At 42.8% G+C, this 14,605-nt stretch overlaps 1 protein-coding gene across 1 annotated transcript in view; it reads left to right on the top strand.

Annotated features, from left to right (window-relative positions):
- LOC129857087 (neuronal acetylcholine receptor subunit beta-2-like) overlaps positions 1-14,605 on the top strand; it is a 133,326-nt gene continuing 118,721 nt past the window's right edge. Inside the window, exon 1 of the mRNA XM_055925011.1 lies at positions 1-289. Within this exon, the coding sequence (XP_055780986.1) occupies positions 244-289 (46 nt within the window). The 5' untranslated portion in view covers positions 1-243. The remainder of the gene's footprint in view (positions 290-14,605) is intronic.

The raw sequence follows: 14,605 nt of genomic DNA on the forward strand, positions 1-14,605 counted from the left end.
TGTTAGCATAATATGGACAGCCAATCCCGCTCGGCTCGACTCCCAAGTATATCTGGAGATTTTAGACACGAATAAAAACTATGTCTCTACTGAGAAGACTTGACGGAACAATGACAGGTACCGAGTGAAGAATTGATAACGGAATATCAAGAAAAGAACACTGCGTGTGTTCCGGAGGCGTTCGCGGTTCGAGTGAGCACCTTTTGGTTCGGAGCGCACACATACGCACGCATCTGAGCAGCGATGGGCGCTTGGACGCTGCTGCTGTGCCTACTCGCCATTGTGAGAGGTGAGTAAATTGTCTGTCGAGGCTGTGTTAATGGCTCGCCGGAGCCGGGAATGATGCGCTTTTGTGTGGCTCTTCTCGGTACGACCACGAGGTGCTGAAAGCACCATACATTAGTCTTCTATAGATTTAATGGAAGGATGCTTTGAGGGAGGGATAGTTGGATAAAGGGATAGGAGAAGACAAGATAGAGATAATGACTGCTTCTTTGCTGTGTCACCATCGTTCTCCTAACGGCTGTGTGTGAGTACGTACTAGGCTACAACGGAATGATGATGTTAGGGAGAAATGGTACATCATAACTGCATTACGTTAAGCGCTCAACTGGGATGATCTTTTATGACAACATCACTGAAGGCAACCAGGAAGACAATATTTATCTTTCTGCTACGCGTTCATATATTGTAGAATGCAATACAATGGAGAAGGTGAGTTCCCCATCTACAATAAAAGACGCGTTGAATCCTATACCCAAGCAATCCATGATTATTGAGTCCCCTTTACTGTGTGGATATGTCTTTCTTTCTATTGAGAGAAGCCACATGTTTTTCCCATCAACATAGCCTTTTAGTCTATATTACTTAACCATTATAATGACGTTGCATGACTGATAATGGAAGATTATGTGTCACTGTATAGCTGGCCTGGCTTATAGTACACAGATCAAGTAACATTATCACCCTAGTGTGGGATCCAAGGTTAGAGGTATGATTGATTCACACATACACACACACACACACACACACACACACACACACACCACACACACACACCACACACACACACACACACACACACACACACACCACACACACACGCACACGCACACGCACACGCACACACACACACACATACACTCCCCTACCTACACAATTGAGCCCCACAGTGGACGCGTCATAAAACCTAGCAGTCAAACACGGAAATGGTTTGCTCTCGTGTAAATCTCTCTCAGACAAGGAGACTTTTATCTATATATTCAGCTCTATTTACTCTCAGAATCCAAAATGCTAATTAGCATCAAGTAGACATCATGCAAGACTACAAATCCCTGCATGCTCTTGCACGTAGACTACAGATCCCTGAAAGCTCTTGCACTTCATCTCTAGCTGACACGTTTGCTGTCAGCCAGCTATATGAATAAGTTGGCATGGTGTTAGAATGCACTGCTGTATTAAAGCAATTGAGAACTAACTTGTTGACATGTTCTGTTGCAGATTCAAAGTCAAATTAACTCATTGCAGAATGTATCCATAATCATGAATGAATAAGCATATTTTTTGACCAGAATGCACCAGTCACCCATCAATCACGTCAAACACCTGTGAGAGCGAAATTACAAGATGATGCTATAATACTGTTATTGCATCAAATGGTTGTTTTGTGGAATAGAATAAGGGTCTTATAACACTGTCATCTGGGCATGGTCTTCTGAATTGGGCCTCTGGGGGCTCAATGCTGACCGTGGATTTACCATGCCTTTGGTGATAAAACCTAAAGACCGCATTCCATAGCATGAGTTGGTGTTTGTGGGCTGGGAGGTACCAGGATAGAGATGGCTCCGGTATGGATATGTCACGTTCCTGACCTTATTTCCCTTGTTTTGTATTTATTTAGTATGGTTAGGGCGTGAGTTGGGGTGGGTTGTCTATGTGTGTTTTCTATGTTGGGATTTTGAGTTCGGCCTGGTATGATTCTCAATCAGAGGCAGCTGTCAATCGTTGTCCCTGATTGAGAATCATATTTAGGCAGCCGGGGTTTCACGTTTGGTTTGTGGGTGTTTGTTCCTGTGTTAGTGTTTCGCCACACGGGACTGTTACTGTATGTTCGTTTGTTGTTTTGTATCGTATATTGTTTTCGTGTTTATTAAATATCATGGAACCTTACCACTCTGCACATTGGTCCTCCGATCCTTCTCGCCTCTCCTCGTCCGATGAGGAGGACGAAATAGACTGCCGTTACAGGATAATGATGAGAGGAACTTTGTTTTTGGATGGCCAGACCCTGGTTTCCACACAATGAGAACAGTCTTTACAGCAGATTATGCAAATCCTAACCTTGTGACCCATTCCACACATCTGTTGTTTATCATGTAGTTAGTCTACATGACAAACAGATCAGATCAGTACGAGAGGAACCGCAGGTTCAGACATTTGGTGTATGTGCTTGGCTGAGGAGCCAATGGTGCGAAGCTACCATCTGTTCGGAATATGACTGAACGCCTCTAAGTCAGAATCCCCCCTAAACGTAATGATACCGTAGTGTCGTGGAGCTTCGGTTGGCCCGGGATAGCCTGCCTCTTTTGGGGTGTATCTTTGCTATAAAATATCTTTGTTTCCTTTGTGTCGGGGCTCTCAACGAATCATATAAGGGTGGTTCGTCGACCAGCCATCATTATTGCAGGGTACTCACATCATTAAAGAAATACTTCTCCTTAATGCAACCGCTGTGTCAGATTTCAAAAAAGCTTTATGGAAAAAGCACACCATGCAATAATCTGAGTACAGCGCTCAGGCACCAAAACAAGCCATACAGATACCCGCCATGTTGTGGAGTCAACAGAAGTCAGAAATAGCATTATAAATATTCACTTACCTTTGATGATCTTCATCGGAATGCACTCCCAGGAATCCCAGTTCCACAATAAATGTTTGTTTTGTTTGATAAAGTCCATAATTTATGTCCAAATACCTCCTTTTTGTTTGCGCGTTTAGTTCACAAATACAAATTCAAGAGGCGCAGGCACTTAGTCCAGACGAAAAGTCAAAAAAGTTATATTACAGGTTGTAGAAACATGTCAAACGATCTATAGAATCAATCTTTAGGATGTTTTTAACATAAATCTTCAATAATGTTTCAACCGGACAATTCCTTTGTCTTTAGAAAGGAACAGAGCTCGCTCTCACGGCCGCGTGCCTGACTTAGCTCATGGCATTCTGCCAGACCCCTTAGTCAAACAGCTCTTATTCTCTCCCCATTCACAGTAGAAGCCTGAAACAAGGTCCTAAAGACTGTTGACATCTAGTGGAAGCCTTAGGAAGTGCAATCGGACCAAATTTTACACTGTATATTGGATAGGCAAAGACTTGAAAGCCTACAAACCTCAGATTTCCCACTTCCCGGTTGAACATTTTCTCAGGTTTTTGCCTGCCATATGAGTTCTGTTATACTCACAGACACCATTCAAACAGTTTTAGAAACTTCAGAGTGTTTTCTATCCAAATCTAATAATATGCATATCTTAGCTTCTGGGCCTGAGTATCAGGCAGTTTACTCTGGGCACCTTATTCATCCAAGATACTCAATACTGCCCCCCAGCCATAAGAAGTTAACTTGTGTGTGTGGTGTGACCCGCTTTCCTTATTAATAAGTGAATTAAGATTAGTTTATGTATAAATCTGACTTGTATGATGAGTTTGTCTCTCCTCATTTGATAATAAAGAAATAGCCACCACACACCTTAACTCCAACAATTACATTGTTTTAATGAAATCTAAATAGTAAACAATGCATACATGTGCCTTTTATACATAACATAATAACATCTGAATGTAAGTAAAGATGAAATGATTTCTTCATCGATGCCACAAACCTGGGACATCGAAGATCACCATATGAACACCCTTCTGGTCAATGTAACAGGTCCATGTAGCCATGTCTAAACACAGCTATATCAACACCCTTCTGGTCAATGTAACAGGTCCATGTAGCCATGTCTAAACACAGCTATATCAACACCCTTCTGGTCAATGTAACAGGTCCATGTAGCCATGTCTAAACACAGCTATATCAATACCCTTCTGGTCAATGTAACAGGTCCATGTAGCCATGTCTAAACACAGCTATATCAATACCCTTCTGGTCAATGTAACAGGTCCATGTAGCCATGTCTAAACACAGCTATATCAACACCCTTCTGGTCAATGTAACAGGTCCATGTAGCCATGCCTAAACACAGCTATATCAACACCCTTCTGGTCAATGTAACAGGTCCATGTAGCCATGCCTAAACACAGCTATATCAACACCCTTCTGGTCAATGTAACAGGTCCATGTAACCATGTCTAAACACAGCTATATCAACACCCTTCTGGTCAATGTAACAGGTCCATGTAACCATGTCTAAACACAGCTATATCAACACCCTTCTGGTCAATGTAACAGGTCCATGTAGCCATGTCTAAACACAGCTATATCAACACCCTTCTGGTCAATGTAACAGGTCCATGTAGCCATGTCTAAACACAGCTATATCAATACCCTTCTGGTCAATGTAACAGGTCCATGTAGCCATGTCTAAACACAGCTATATCAATACCCTTCTGGTCAATGTAACAGGTCCATGTAGCCATGCCTAAACACAGCTATATCAATACCCTTCTGGTCAATGTAACAGGTCCATGTAACCATGTCTAAACACAGCTATATCAACACCCTTCTGGTCAATGTAACAGGTCCATGTAGCCATGTCTAAACACAGCTATATCAATACCCTTCTGGTCAATGTAACAGGTCCATGTAGCCATGCCTAAACACAGCTATATCAACACCCTTCTGGTCAATGTAACAGGTCCATGTAGCCATGCCTAAACACAGCTATATCAATACCCTTCTGGTCAATGTAACAGGTCCATGTAGCCATGTCTAAACACAGCTATATCAATACCCTTCTGGTCAATGTAACAGGTCCATGTAGCCATGTCTAAACACAGCTATATCAACACCCTTCTGGTCAATGTAACAGGTCCATGTAGCCATGTCTAAACACAGCTATATCAATACCCTTCTGGTCAATGTAACAGGTCCATGTAGCCATGCCTAAACACAGCTATATCAACACCCTTCTGGTCAACGTAACAGGTCCATGTAGCCATGCCTAAACACAGCTATATCAACACCCTTCTGGTCAATGTAACAGGTCCATGTTGCTGCTATCAATTGTGAGCAGCACATTTACCATTGCATTCAGTCTGACCCCCAGGATGAGCAGGAGGACAGAATTTACATAGGTGAAAGAAAGGTAGCAAAAACAGTACCCCAAAACAATTTTAAATGTGTTTCTGAGTCTAGATGTTATCAAATCAGGAGAAGAACAAGTGAAGGAAGCAGCGTAGGGAAATTGGGTGAACGTAGGGTGGGTTTACAGCGATAAGATGGAGAGTTAAAAGGGTCAGAAGTTGAGGGACCATGGGACATTAAAGACATAGTGTGGAATAAGGGGTAGCTAGAGGGATGGGTGGACATGGAATAAACATAACATGTGGTGCTGGTGTGCTTCTACACCCCTTTTAGGTTGTTGTTACCCCATGTCCAGTCATACTCGGGGACTCTGAGTGTGTCCCTCGACGTCATTCCGTCTCAGTTGCAGCATTCAATTCGTGGTCATTGTGTGACATTAAAGACGATGAGTGATCACAGCATTTCCACAAATTGAGCCATAGACAATAGCATTGAGGACAGCATTTTGTTGACAACATGGTGGTTTACACTATGTCTACTGTGTGTGAATGATGGAAGACTCTTACCCCAGCTGTAGGTCCATTTGAGTGTGTGTGGCCACTTAGGCCTGCACATCAACCAGTACTGGGACCATTTGAGACTTGTAATGCTTGCTTTTGAAGTGCTGCTTAAATTTCTTAAAGTCTGCATATATACTGAACAGAAATACAATATAAACGCAACATGTAGTGTTGGTCCCATGTTTCATGAGCTGAAATAAAAGATCCCAGAAATGTTCCATACTCATAAAAAGCGTATTTCTCTAAAAAGTTTGTTTACATCCCTGTTAGTGAGAATTTATCCTTTGCCAAGATAATCCAGTCACCTGACAGGTGTGGCATATCAAGAAGCTGATCAAACAGCATGATCATTACACAGGCGCGCCTTGTGCTGGGGACGACAAAAGGCCACTCTAAAGTGTACAGTTTTGTCACACAAGACAATGCCACAGATGTCATAAGTTTTGAGGCAGTGTGCAAATCAAATCAAATCAAACTTAATTTGCCACATGCGCCGAATACAACAAGTGTAGACTTTACCGTGAAATGCTTACTTACAAGCTCTTAACCAACAGTGCATTTCAAGAAGAAGAAAATATTTACCAAGTAGACAAAAATAAAAAATAATGATACAAAGTAACACAAGAAGAATAACAATAAAGAGGGGGCACCGGTACTGAGCACACTGAGCACATGAGCACATGTGACAGACGTGACAGAGTCTGGAGACGCCGTGGAGAACGTTCTGCTGCCTGCAACATCCTCCAGCATGACCGGTTTGGCGGTGGGTCAGTCATGGTGTGGGGTGGCATTTCTTTGTGGGGCCGCACAGCCCTTCATGTGCTCGCCAGAGGTAGCCTGACTGCCATTAGGTACCGAGATGAGATCCTCAGACCCCTTGTGAGACCATATGCTGACACATGCACATTTGTGGCCTGCTGGAGGTCATTTTGCAGGGCTCTGGCAGTGCTACTCCTTGCACAAAGGCGGAGGTAGCGGTCCTGCTGCTGGGTTGTTGCCCTCCTACGGCCTCCTCCACGTCTCCTGATGTACTGGCCTGTCTCCTGATAGCGTCTCCATGCTCTGGACACTACAGAACCACTCCTTTATTGGGGGTGTCTTGCTAATTGCCTATAATTTCCACCTTTTGTCTATTCCATTTGCACAACAGCATGTGAAATTTATTGTCAATCAGTGTTGCTTCCTAAGTGGGCAGTTTGATTTCACAGAAGTGTGATTGACTTGGAGTTACATTGTGTTGTTTAAGTGTTCCCTTTATTTTTTTGAGCAGTGTATAATGCATGCTCCACTCAAGTTGAACTTGTTGACTGATGCCACGGAGGCGGCTGCTAAGAAGGGAGCAGCTGCAAACCAGAAGACTGCACACCTGCCCTGTCTGTCAGCTGACTAGTATAGGTTGGTTCTGTATGTGCCTTTAGGTTCCTCTCAATATGTAGGCTGTTTTACTGGCCTGTGTGGAACAGTTTGTAGTAGTTTGTTGCATCGTATTGCTTAGTGACAACTTTGAATTCAAGCTAAGCTACAGGTTATTAACTTCCTCCATTTTGTAGTTGACCTTTATTCACTGAACAAAAATATAAAACGCAACATGCAACAATTTCAAAGATTTACCTAAATTACAGTTAATGTAAGGAAATCAGTCAATTGAAATTAATAAATTAGGCCAGACACCTTTAAAAAAAGGTAGGGGCGTGGATCAGAAAACCAGTCAGTCTCTGGTGTGACCACCATTTGTCTCATGCAGCATGACACATCTCCTTCACATAGAGTTTATCAGGCTGTTTATTGTGGCCTGTTGTCTCACTCCTCTTCATTGGCTGTGCGAAATTGCTATATATTGGCGGGAACTGGAGCACGCTGTCGTACACGTCAATCCAGAGCATCCCAAACATGCTCAATGGGTGACATGTCTGGTGAGTATGCAGGCCATGGAAGAACTGGGACATTTTCAGCTTCCAGGAATTGTGTACAGATCCTTGCGACATGGGACTGTGCATCATCATGCTGAAACATGAGGTGATGGCGACTGATGAATGGCACAACAATGATCTTGTCATAGTATCTCTGTTCATTCAAATTGCCATCGATAAAATGCAATTGTGTTCATGGTCCATAGCTTATGCCTGCCCATACCATAACCCCACCGCCACCATGGGGCACTCTGTTCACAACGTTGACATCAGCATACCGCTCGCCCACACGACGCCATACTCGCTGTCTGCCATCTGCCCGGTACAGTTGAAACTGTGATTAATCTGTGAAGAGCATACTTCTCCAGTGTGCCAGTGGGCATCAAAGGTGAGCATTTGCCTACTGAAGTCAGTTACGACTCCAAACTGCAGTCAAGTCAAGACCCTGGTGAGGACGGCAAGCGTGCAGATGAGCTTCCCTGAGACGATTTCTGACCGTTTGTGCAGAAAGTCTTTGGTTGTGCAAACCCACAGTTTCATCAGCTGTCCGGGTGGCTGGTCTCAGATGATTCCGCAGGTGAAGAAGCTGGATGTGGAGGTCCTAGGCTGGCGTGGTCACATGAGATTTGAGGCGGGTTGTATGTACTGCTAAATTCTCTAAAACGACTTTGGAGGCGGCTTATGGTAGAGAAATTAACATTTAATTATCTGGCAACAGCTCTGGTGGACATTCCTGCAGTCAGCATGCCAATCGGGTCGAGAGTTTCAAGTTCCTTGGTGTCCACATCACCAACGAACTATCATGGTCCAAACATACCAAGACAATCGTGAAGAGGGCACGACAAAACCTTTACCCCCTCAGGAGACTGAAAAGATTTGGCATAGGCCCCAGATCCTCAAAAGGTTCTACAGCGGCACCATCGAGAGCATCCTGACCGGTTGTGTCACCGCCAGGTATGGCAACTGCTCGCCATCTGACCATAAGGCGCTACAGAGGGTAGTGCGAACGGCCCAGTACATCACTGGGGCCAAGCTTCCTGCCATCCAGGACCTATATAATAGGCGGTGTCAGAGGAAAGCCCATAAACTTGTCAGAGACTCCACTATTGCACGGCAAGCGGTACCGGAGCGCCAAGTCTACGACCAAAAGGCTCCTCAACAGCTTCTACCCCCAAGCCAATAGACTGCTGAACAACTCATAAAAATTGCCACCGGGCAATTTACATTGAACCCCCACCCTTGTAAACACTGCAGCTACTCGCTGTTTGTTACCTATGCATAGTCACTTCGCCCCCACCTACATGTACACCTACATGTACCTCAACTAGCCTGTACCCCTGCACTCTGACTCGGTACCGGTGCCCCCTGTATATAGCCTCTTTATTGTTATTCTTCTTGTGTTACTTTGTATCATTATTTTTTATTTTTGTCTACTTGGTAAATATTTTCTTCTTCTTGAAATGCACTGTTGGTTAAGGGCTTGTAAGTAAGCATTTCACGGTAAAGTCTACACTTGTTGTATTCGGCGCATGTGGCAAATTAAGTTTGATATGATTTGATTTGCACACTGCCTCAAAACTTATGACATCTGTGGCATTGTCTTGTGTGACAAAACTGTACATTTTAGAGTGGCCTTTTGTCGTCCCCAGCACAAGGCGCGCCTGTGTAATGATCATGCTGTTTGATCAGCTTCTTGATATGCCACACCTGTCAGGTGACTGGATTATCTTGGCAAAGGATAAATTCTCACTAACAGGGATGTAAACAAACTTTTTAGAGAAATACGCTTTTTATGAGTATGGAACATTTCTGGGATCTTTTATTTCAGCTCATGAAACATGGGACCAACACTACATGTTGCGTTTATATTGTATTTCTGTTCAGTATATATGCAGACTTGAAGAAATTTAAGCAGCACTTCAAAAGCAAGCATTACAAGTCTCAAATGGTCCCAGTACTGGTTGATGTGCAGGCCTAAGTGGCCACACACACTCAAATGGACCTACAGCTGGGGTAAGATTCTTCCATCATTCACACACAGTGGACAGTTTGATTTCACAGAAGTGTGATTGACTTGGAGTTACATTGTGTTGTTTAAGTGTTCCCTTTATTTTTTTGAGCAGTGTATATCAATACCCCCTACCCCGCCTACTAGCTATACTAATGATCTGCTGTCCAGAGGATAACAGTAAACATATCAATGTTTTCCCGCTGTAAAGACTCGAGAGGATGCTAATCAGTCCATCTCCAAAACCTTTCAAAAAGCCAGACTAAAATATCACATCTAGCTAGGGTAGCTACAAGTCAAGTAGTACTTGAAGTAGGAAACGCACCCCTCACCCACAGACACAACAAACATTATCAAGAGCGTCTAGCCCTAGCTTCTCACGATCTAAGTTAGCTAGCTATTTCACTAGCAAGCTGGACTGTTGGTTTATAAAAGCCAAAGAAATCAAAACTCATGCATTTAAATGGCTAGACAAATAGACTGCTAATCTATCCAGGCTAATATTGCTAACTAGCTAACCATGAGCTAACAAGCTAGATAACAGGCATTTACAATTTAAAACTTTCCCAAGACAGTTATCAGAATTGTACATTTAAACAACTTTAGCCAATGTATTAATTATAAACATTAGATAGTTAATCTAGAGGTTTTTACCTTTGCCTCAATTCGTCAGTCTCGTCGAGGTCATCATGGCCCTGGTGACATGAAGCTTGAGACAGGCATTTGTAGTTCTGTATGTTAACCACATTAGCAGCTAATTAGCATTTACTTTTTTTGGGGGGGGGGGGGGTTGAAAATACAGGCGAATATATTGATAAAAGTAATCTTGTCAGAGAAAGATTTATATGGTTATCAAAACGTCATGCCAGGGTAAGCCAACACGAAATACAGCCTTTATTTCAACGGTTTCTAAAATCCACAATGGATCAAAGGAAGGGTTGGAAAATTACTGGAACCGTTTCCACTGCTAGGTTTTATGGTATTATGACGCATACTGTGGGGCTCAATACACACACACACAAATACACATACACACACAGTGAACCATTGCCAAGAAATGCGTTCACACTTTGCTGAGCAATCTGTCTGAGACTAAGGAAAACTACTACATCTCCATGCCAACTAGGTGGCTGCTGTAAGTCTCTGACTGCAACAGCAGCCACCACCACCCATTCCCCTCCACCACCTCATTAGAACATCATGAGTAGGAGAAGTCTGCAGGAGCCCCCATGTGTGTGTGTGTGTGTGTGTGTGTGTGTGTGTATGTGTGTGTGTGTGTAGGGTTGGCTGGTGTTTTGTGTTGTTTCGGCTCATTAACCTCTCTGTAATTTAGTGTTGATGTCTGCTCAACATGGATTGGCCCAGAGAAGAGCAATAAACACATCACTGATTTGCCGAGTTACAGCTGCCTTTAGATTTCCAACCAATCAATAGAGAGTGACAGGACAGGGGACTCCCCCTCAGCCCTGGGTTAACTAACCATCTATCATCACCAGTATAACAATGAGACACACACACACACACACACACACACACACACACACACACACACACACACACACACACACACACACACACACACACACACACACACACACACACACACACACACACACACACACACACACACACACACACACACACACACATTAACTGTATACAAACAGGGTAGTTAACGCATTAACTGTATAAATGAGTAGTTAACACACAGCGGAGGGGGTGTTTTATACACACATTTGGAAGGCCAAAAAGATCATCAAGGACAAGACCCACCTGAGCCACTGCCTGTTCACCCCGCTACCATCCAGAAGGCGAGGTCAGTACAGGTGCATCAAAGCTGGGACCTAGAGACTGAAAAACAGCTTCTATCTCAAGGCCATCAGACTGTTAAATGCTGTTAAATAGCCATCACTAGCACATTTGAGGCTGCTGCCCTATATACATAGACTTGGAATCACTGGCCACTTTAATAATGGAACACTAGTCACTTTAATAATGTTTACATATTTTGCATTACTCATCTTATATGTATATACTGTATTCTACTGCATCTTAGTCTATGCCGCTCTGACATTGCTTGCCCAAATATTTATATATTCTTAATTCCTTTCCTTTACTTTAGATTGTGTGTATTGTTGTGAAATTGTTGGATATTACTGTTAGATATTACTGCACTGTTAGAGCTAGAAACACAAGCATTTCACTACACTCGCAATAACATCTGCTAAACACGTGTATGTGACAAATAAAATGTGACTTGATTTTTGATTTGACGCACATACGTACAGACAACACCCCCTCCACCCTACACACACCACATCTGTTACCCCTCATGTAAACTGGCACTACCTGCTGTGGTAATACAGTATATTCAGCGTATATAACATCCAGCAGGTGATGGCAGACACTTAATCCTTTGCACCCCAGTATCTCTACTTGCACACTCATCTTCTGCACATCTATCACTCCAGTGTTTAATTGCTATATTGTAATTATTTCGCCACTATGGCCTATTTATTGCCTTACCTCCCTTATCCTACCTCATTTGCACACACTGTATATAGACTTTTTCTATTGTATTATTGACTGTATGTTTGTTTATTCCATGTGTAACTCTGTGTTGTTGTTTGTGTCACACTGCTTTGCTTTATCTTGGCCAGGTCGCAGTTGTAAATGAGAACTTGTTCTCAAGTAGCCTACCTGGTTAAATAAAGGTCAAATAAACAAACACATCTAAATGACTGTACGTATTCTTCACTCTGTTGTTCCATGTGACTTGGGACTGTCTGTCTGTAGACTAAATGGCAGGAGACGATACAGTTTAGTTTTGCATGTTAGTTATGTAATCTGTTTGACGAGGCAACTTCTTTCTCGTGTTAAATCATGTTTGTTACTATAGTATGAGGAATTCACTTTTACACCACTGTGTATGTGTGTGTGTGTGTGTGTGTGTGTGTGTGTGTGTGTGTATGTGTGTGTGTGTGTGTGTGTGTGTGTGTGTGTGTGTGTGTGTGTGTGTGTGTGTAACTGACCTTGTGGGGACACGCAATTCAGTCCCATTCAAAATCCTATTTTCCGTAACCCTAAACCTAATTCTAATCCTAAACTTAGTCCCCAGTTGGTCAAATTTTTGTTAGTTTACTATTCTTGTGGGGACTTCTGGTTCCGACAAGTATAGTTTACCACGTCCACACACACACACACACACACACACACACACACACACACACACACACACACACACACACACACACACACACACACACACACACACACACACACACACACACACACACACACACACACACCCACACACACACACACACACACAAACTGTATACAATGCACACACATACAGACAACACCCCCCCAGCTGTGTGTTAACTACTCATTTATCACAATAGATAGGCAGACGTTCACACACACATCCTCTGACCTATTAATCACCACCCAAGACTTAATCTAATATTAAATCATAGGCCTCAGGATTACACACAGACACACACATACATATTACATACATGCATATTACAAATGCATACAAGCAAGGAGAGCACACGGCAACACACACATGCATACATGAACGTGCAGACATGCATACATTATTCTACCCAGACACACGTAAGGGAATCATGCATATATAAATGCACTCCTTACTATCTCTAGAACACTCTCACACGCACACACACACACAGACACGCATGCACACACACACACACACACCGTCTTTCCAAGGACATTTGAACACCTTTCATAAAAATCTCCATTACCTGGTAGTAGTATGATGATGGCTCTAGTTGTTGTCTCAGTATGTAGGCCAGCGTTTCCCAAACCTGGGGTTGCCTAATTTGAAAATGAGGTTGTGAGAGAAACTCTGAAATCAAATAAATAAATGTGCGCTTGGTTCCTAGAACCGGGGTTATATCAGTAACCTCCGTTAGCTGCTAGATACGGTTGTAATAAACAGAGCGGTTTCTGTTTTCTTCTTACAAATGTGTCTCCATCTTTTGAACTGTTTAAGAAAGAACATGTTAGGACCCCATCACTGAAAGATAATACCCACAGGGACACATGTATATTCTGTTCCCCTCTACAATGCCCACAAGCTGCACAGAACAGAGTGGACAAGACCAGGTACTAAATCAGACTGGGGGAAATAACGTCATCAACAGAATATCATACACAATTATGACCTTATGATCGTCTGAACTTCCCAATGCCTTTCTGATGCATTTCTGTCACTTCAAACCATACCGTCTTCAGATTGAAAGACTGTCAACAGTACTGCCAGACTGCTTTATAATGGACTGTCATAGCCCCAATTAAAAAAGTAAACATTATTTCCCTGTGCTTCTTCCCTAGCATTCGTTTGGTACAGCGGGGGTTAATATAAGCCTCACTGTGTGCTTATCTAATGTCGTTAGCCTAGCTGTCCTCCATAACAAACGTTAACGTTATATTCTTGACTTGACAATCAACAGTTTTTTGCCTATTCATACATTATTTATCAAATCATTATTTATTGAAGTTCTTGTCTTTCATATTCCTTGAACCTCAGCTAGCTAGCTAGCAAGCCAGCTAGCTACATGCCAGTGATTTGTTTAGCATAGCAACGTGCAATGAATATATTACTGAACATTATTTACAACTGGTTAGCGTATTCACTTGCATTTCAGAGTCAGCCCTCACCAGCAGTGATTCCCCTATCATTACTTAAGCCGGCTGCCTGCCACCCTTAGCCCATTGCCTTCCAGTAACATTTGGCGGTTCAATTGAACAATTAGGTGTTGGCAGCTGTTATATCACTCAGGGAAACTAGAGAGGAAATGCTTAATCAGTACTTCCCCCTCAGACTCGCTACATCCTGTATCTTTGGGCTTCTCTG

This window comes from Salvelinus fontinalis, chromosome 6, assembly GCF_029448725.1.
Source record: "Salvelinus fontinalis isolate EN_2023a chromosome 6, ASM2944872v1, whole genome shotgun sequence".
NCBI classification, from domain to species: domain Eukaryota; kingdom Metazoa; phylum Chordata; class Actinopteri; order Salmoniformes; family Salmonidae; genus Salvelinus; species Salvelinus fontinalis.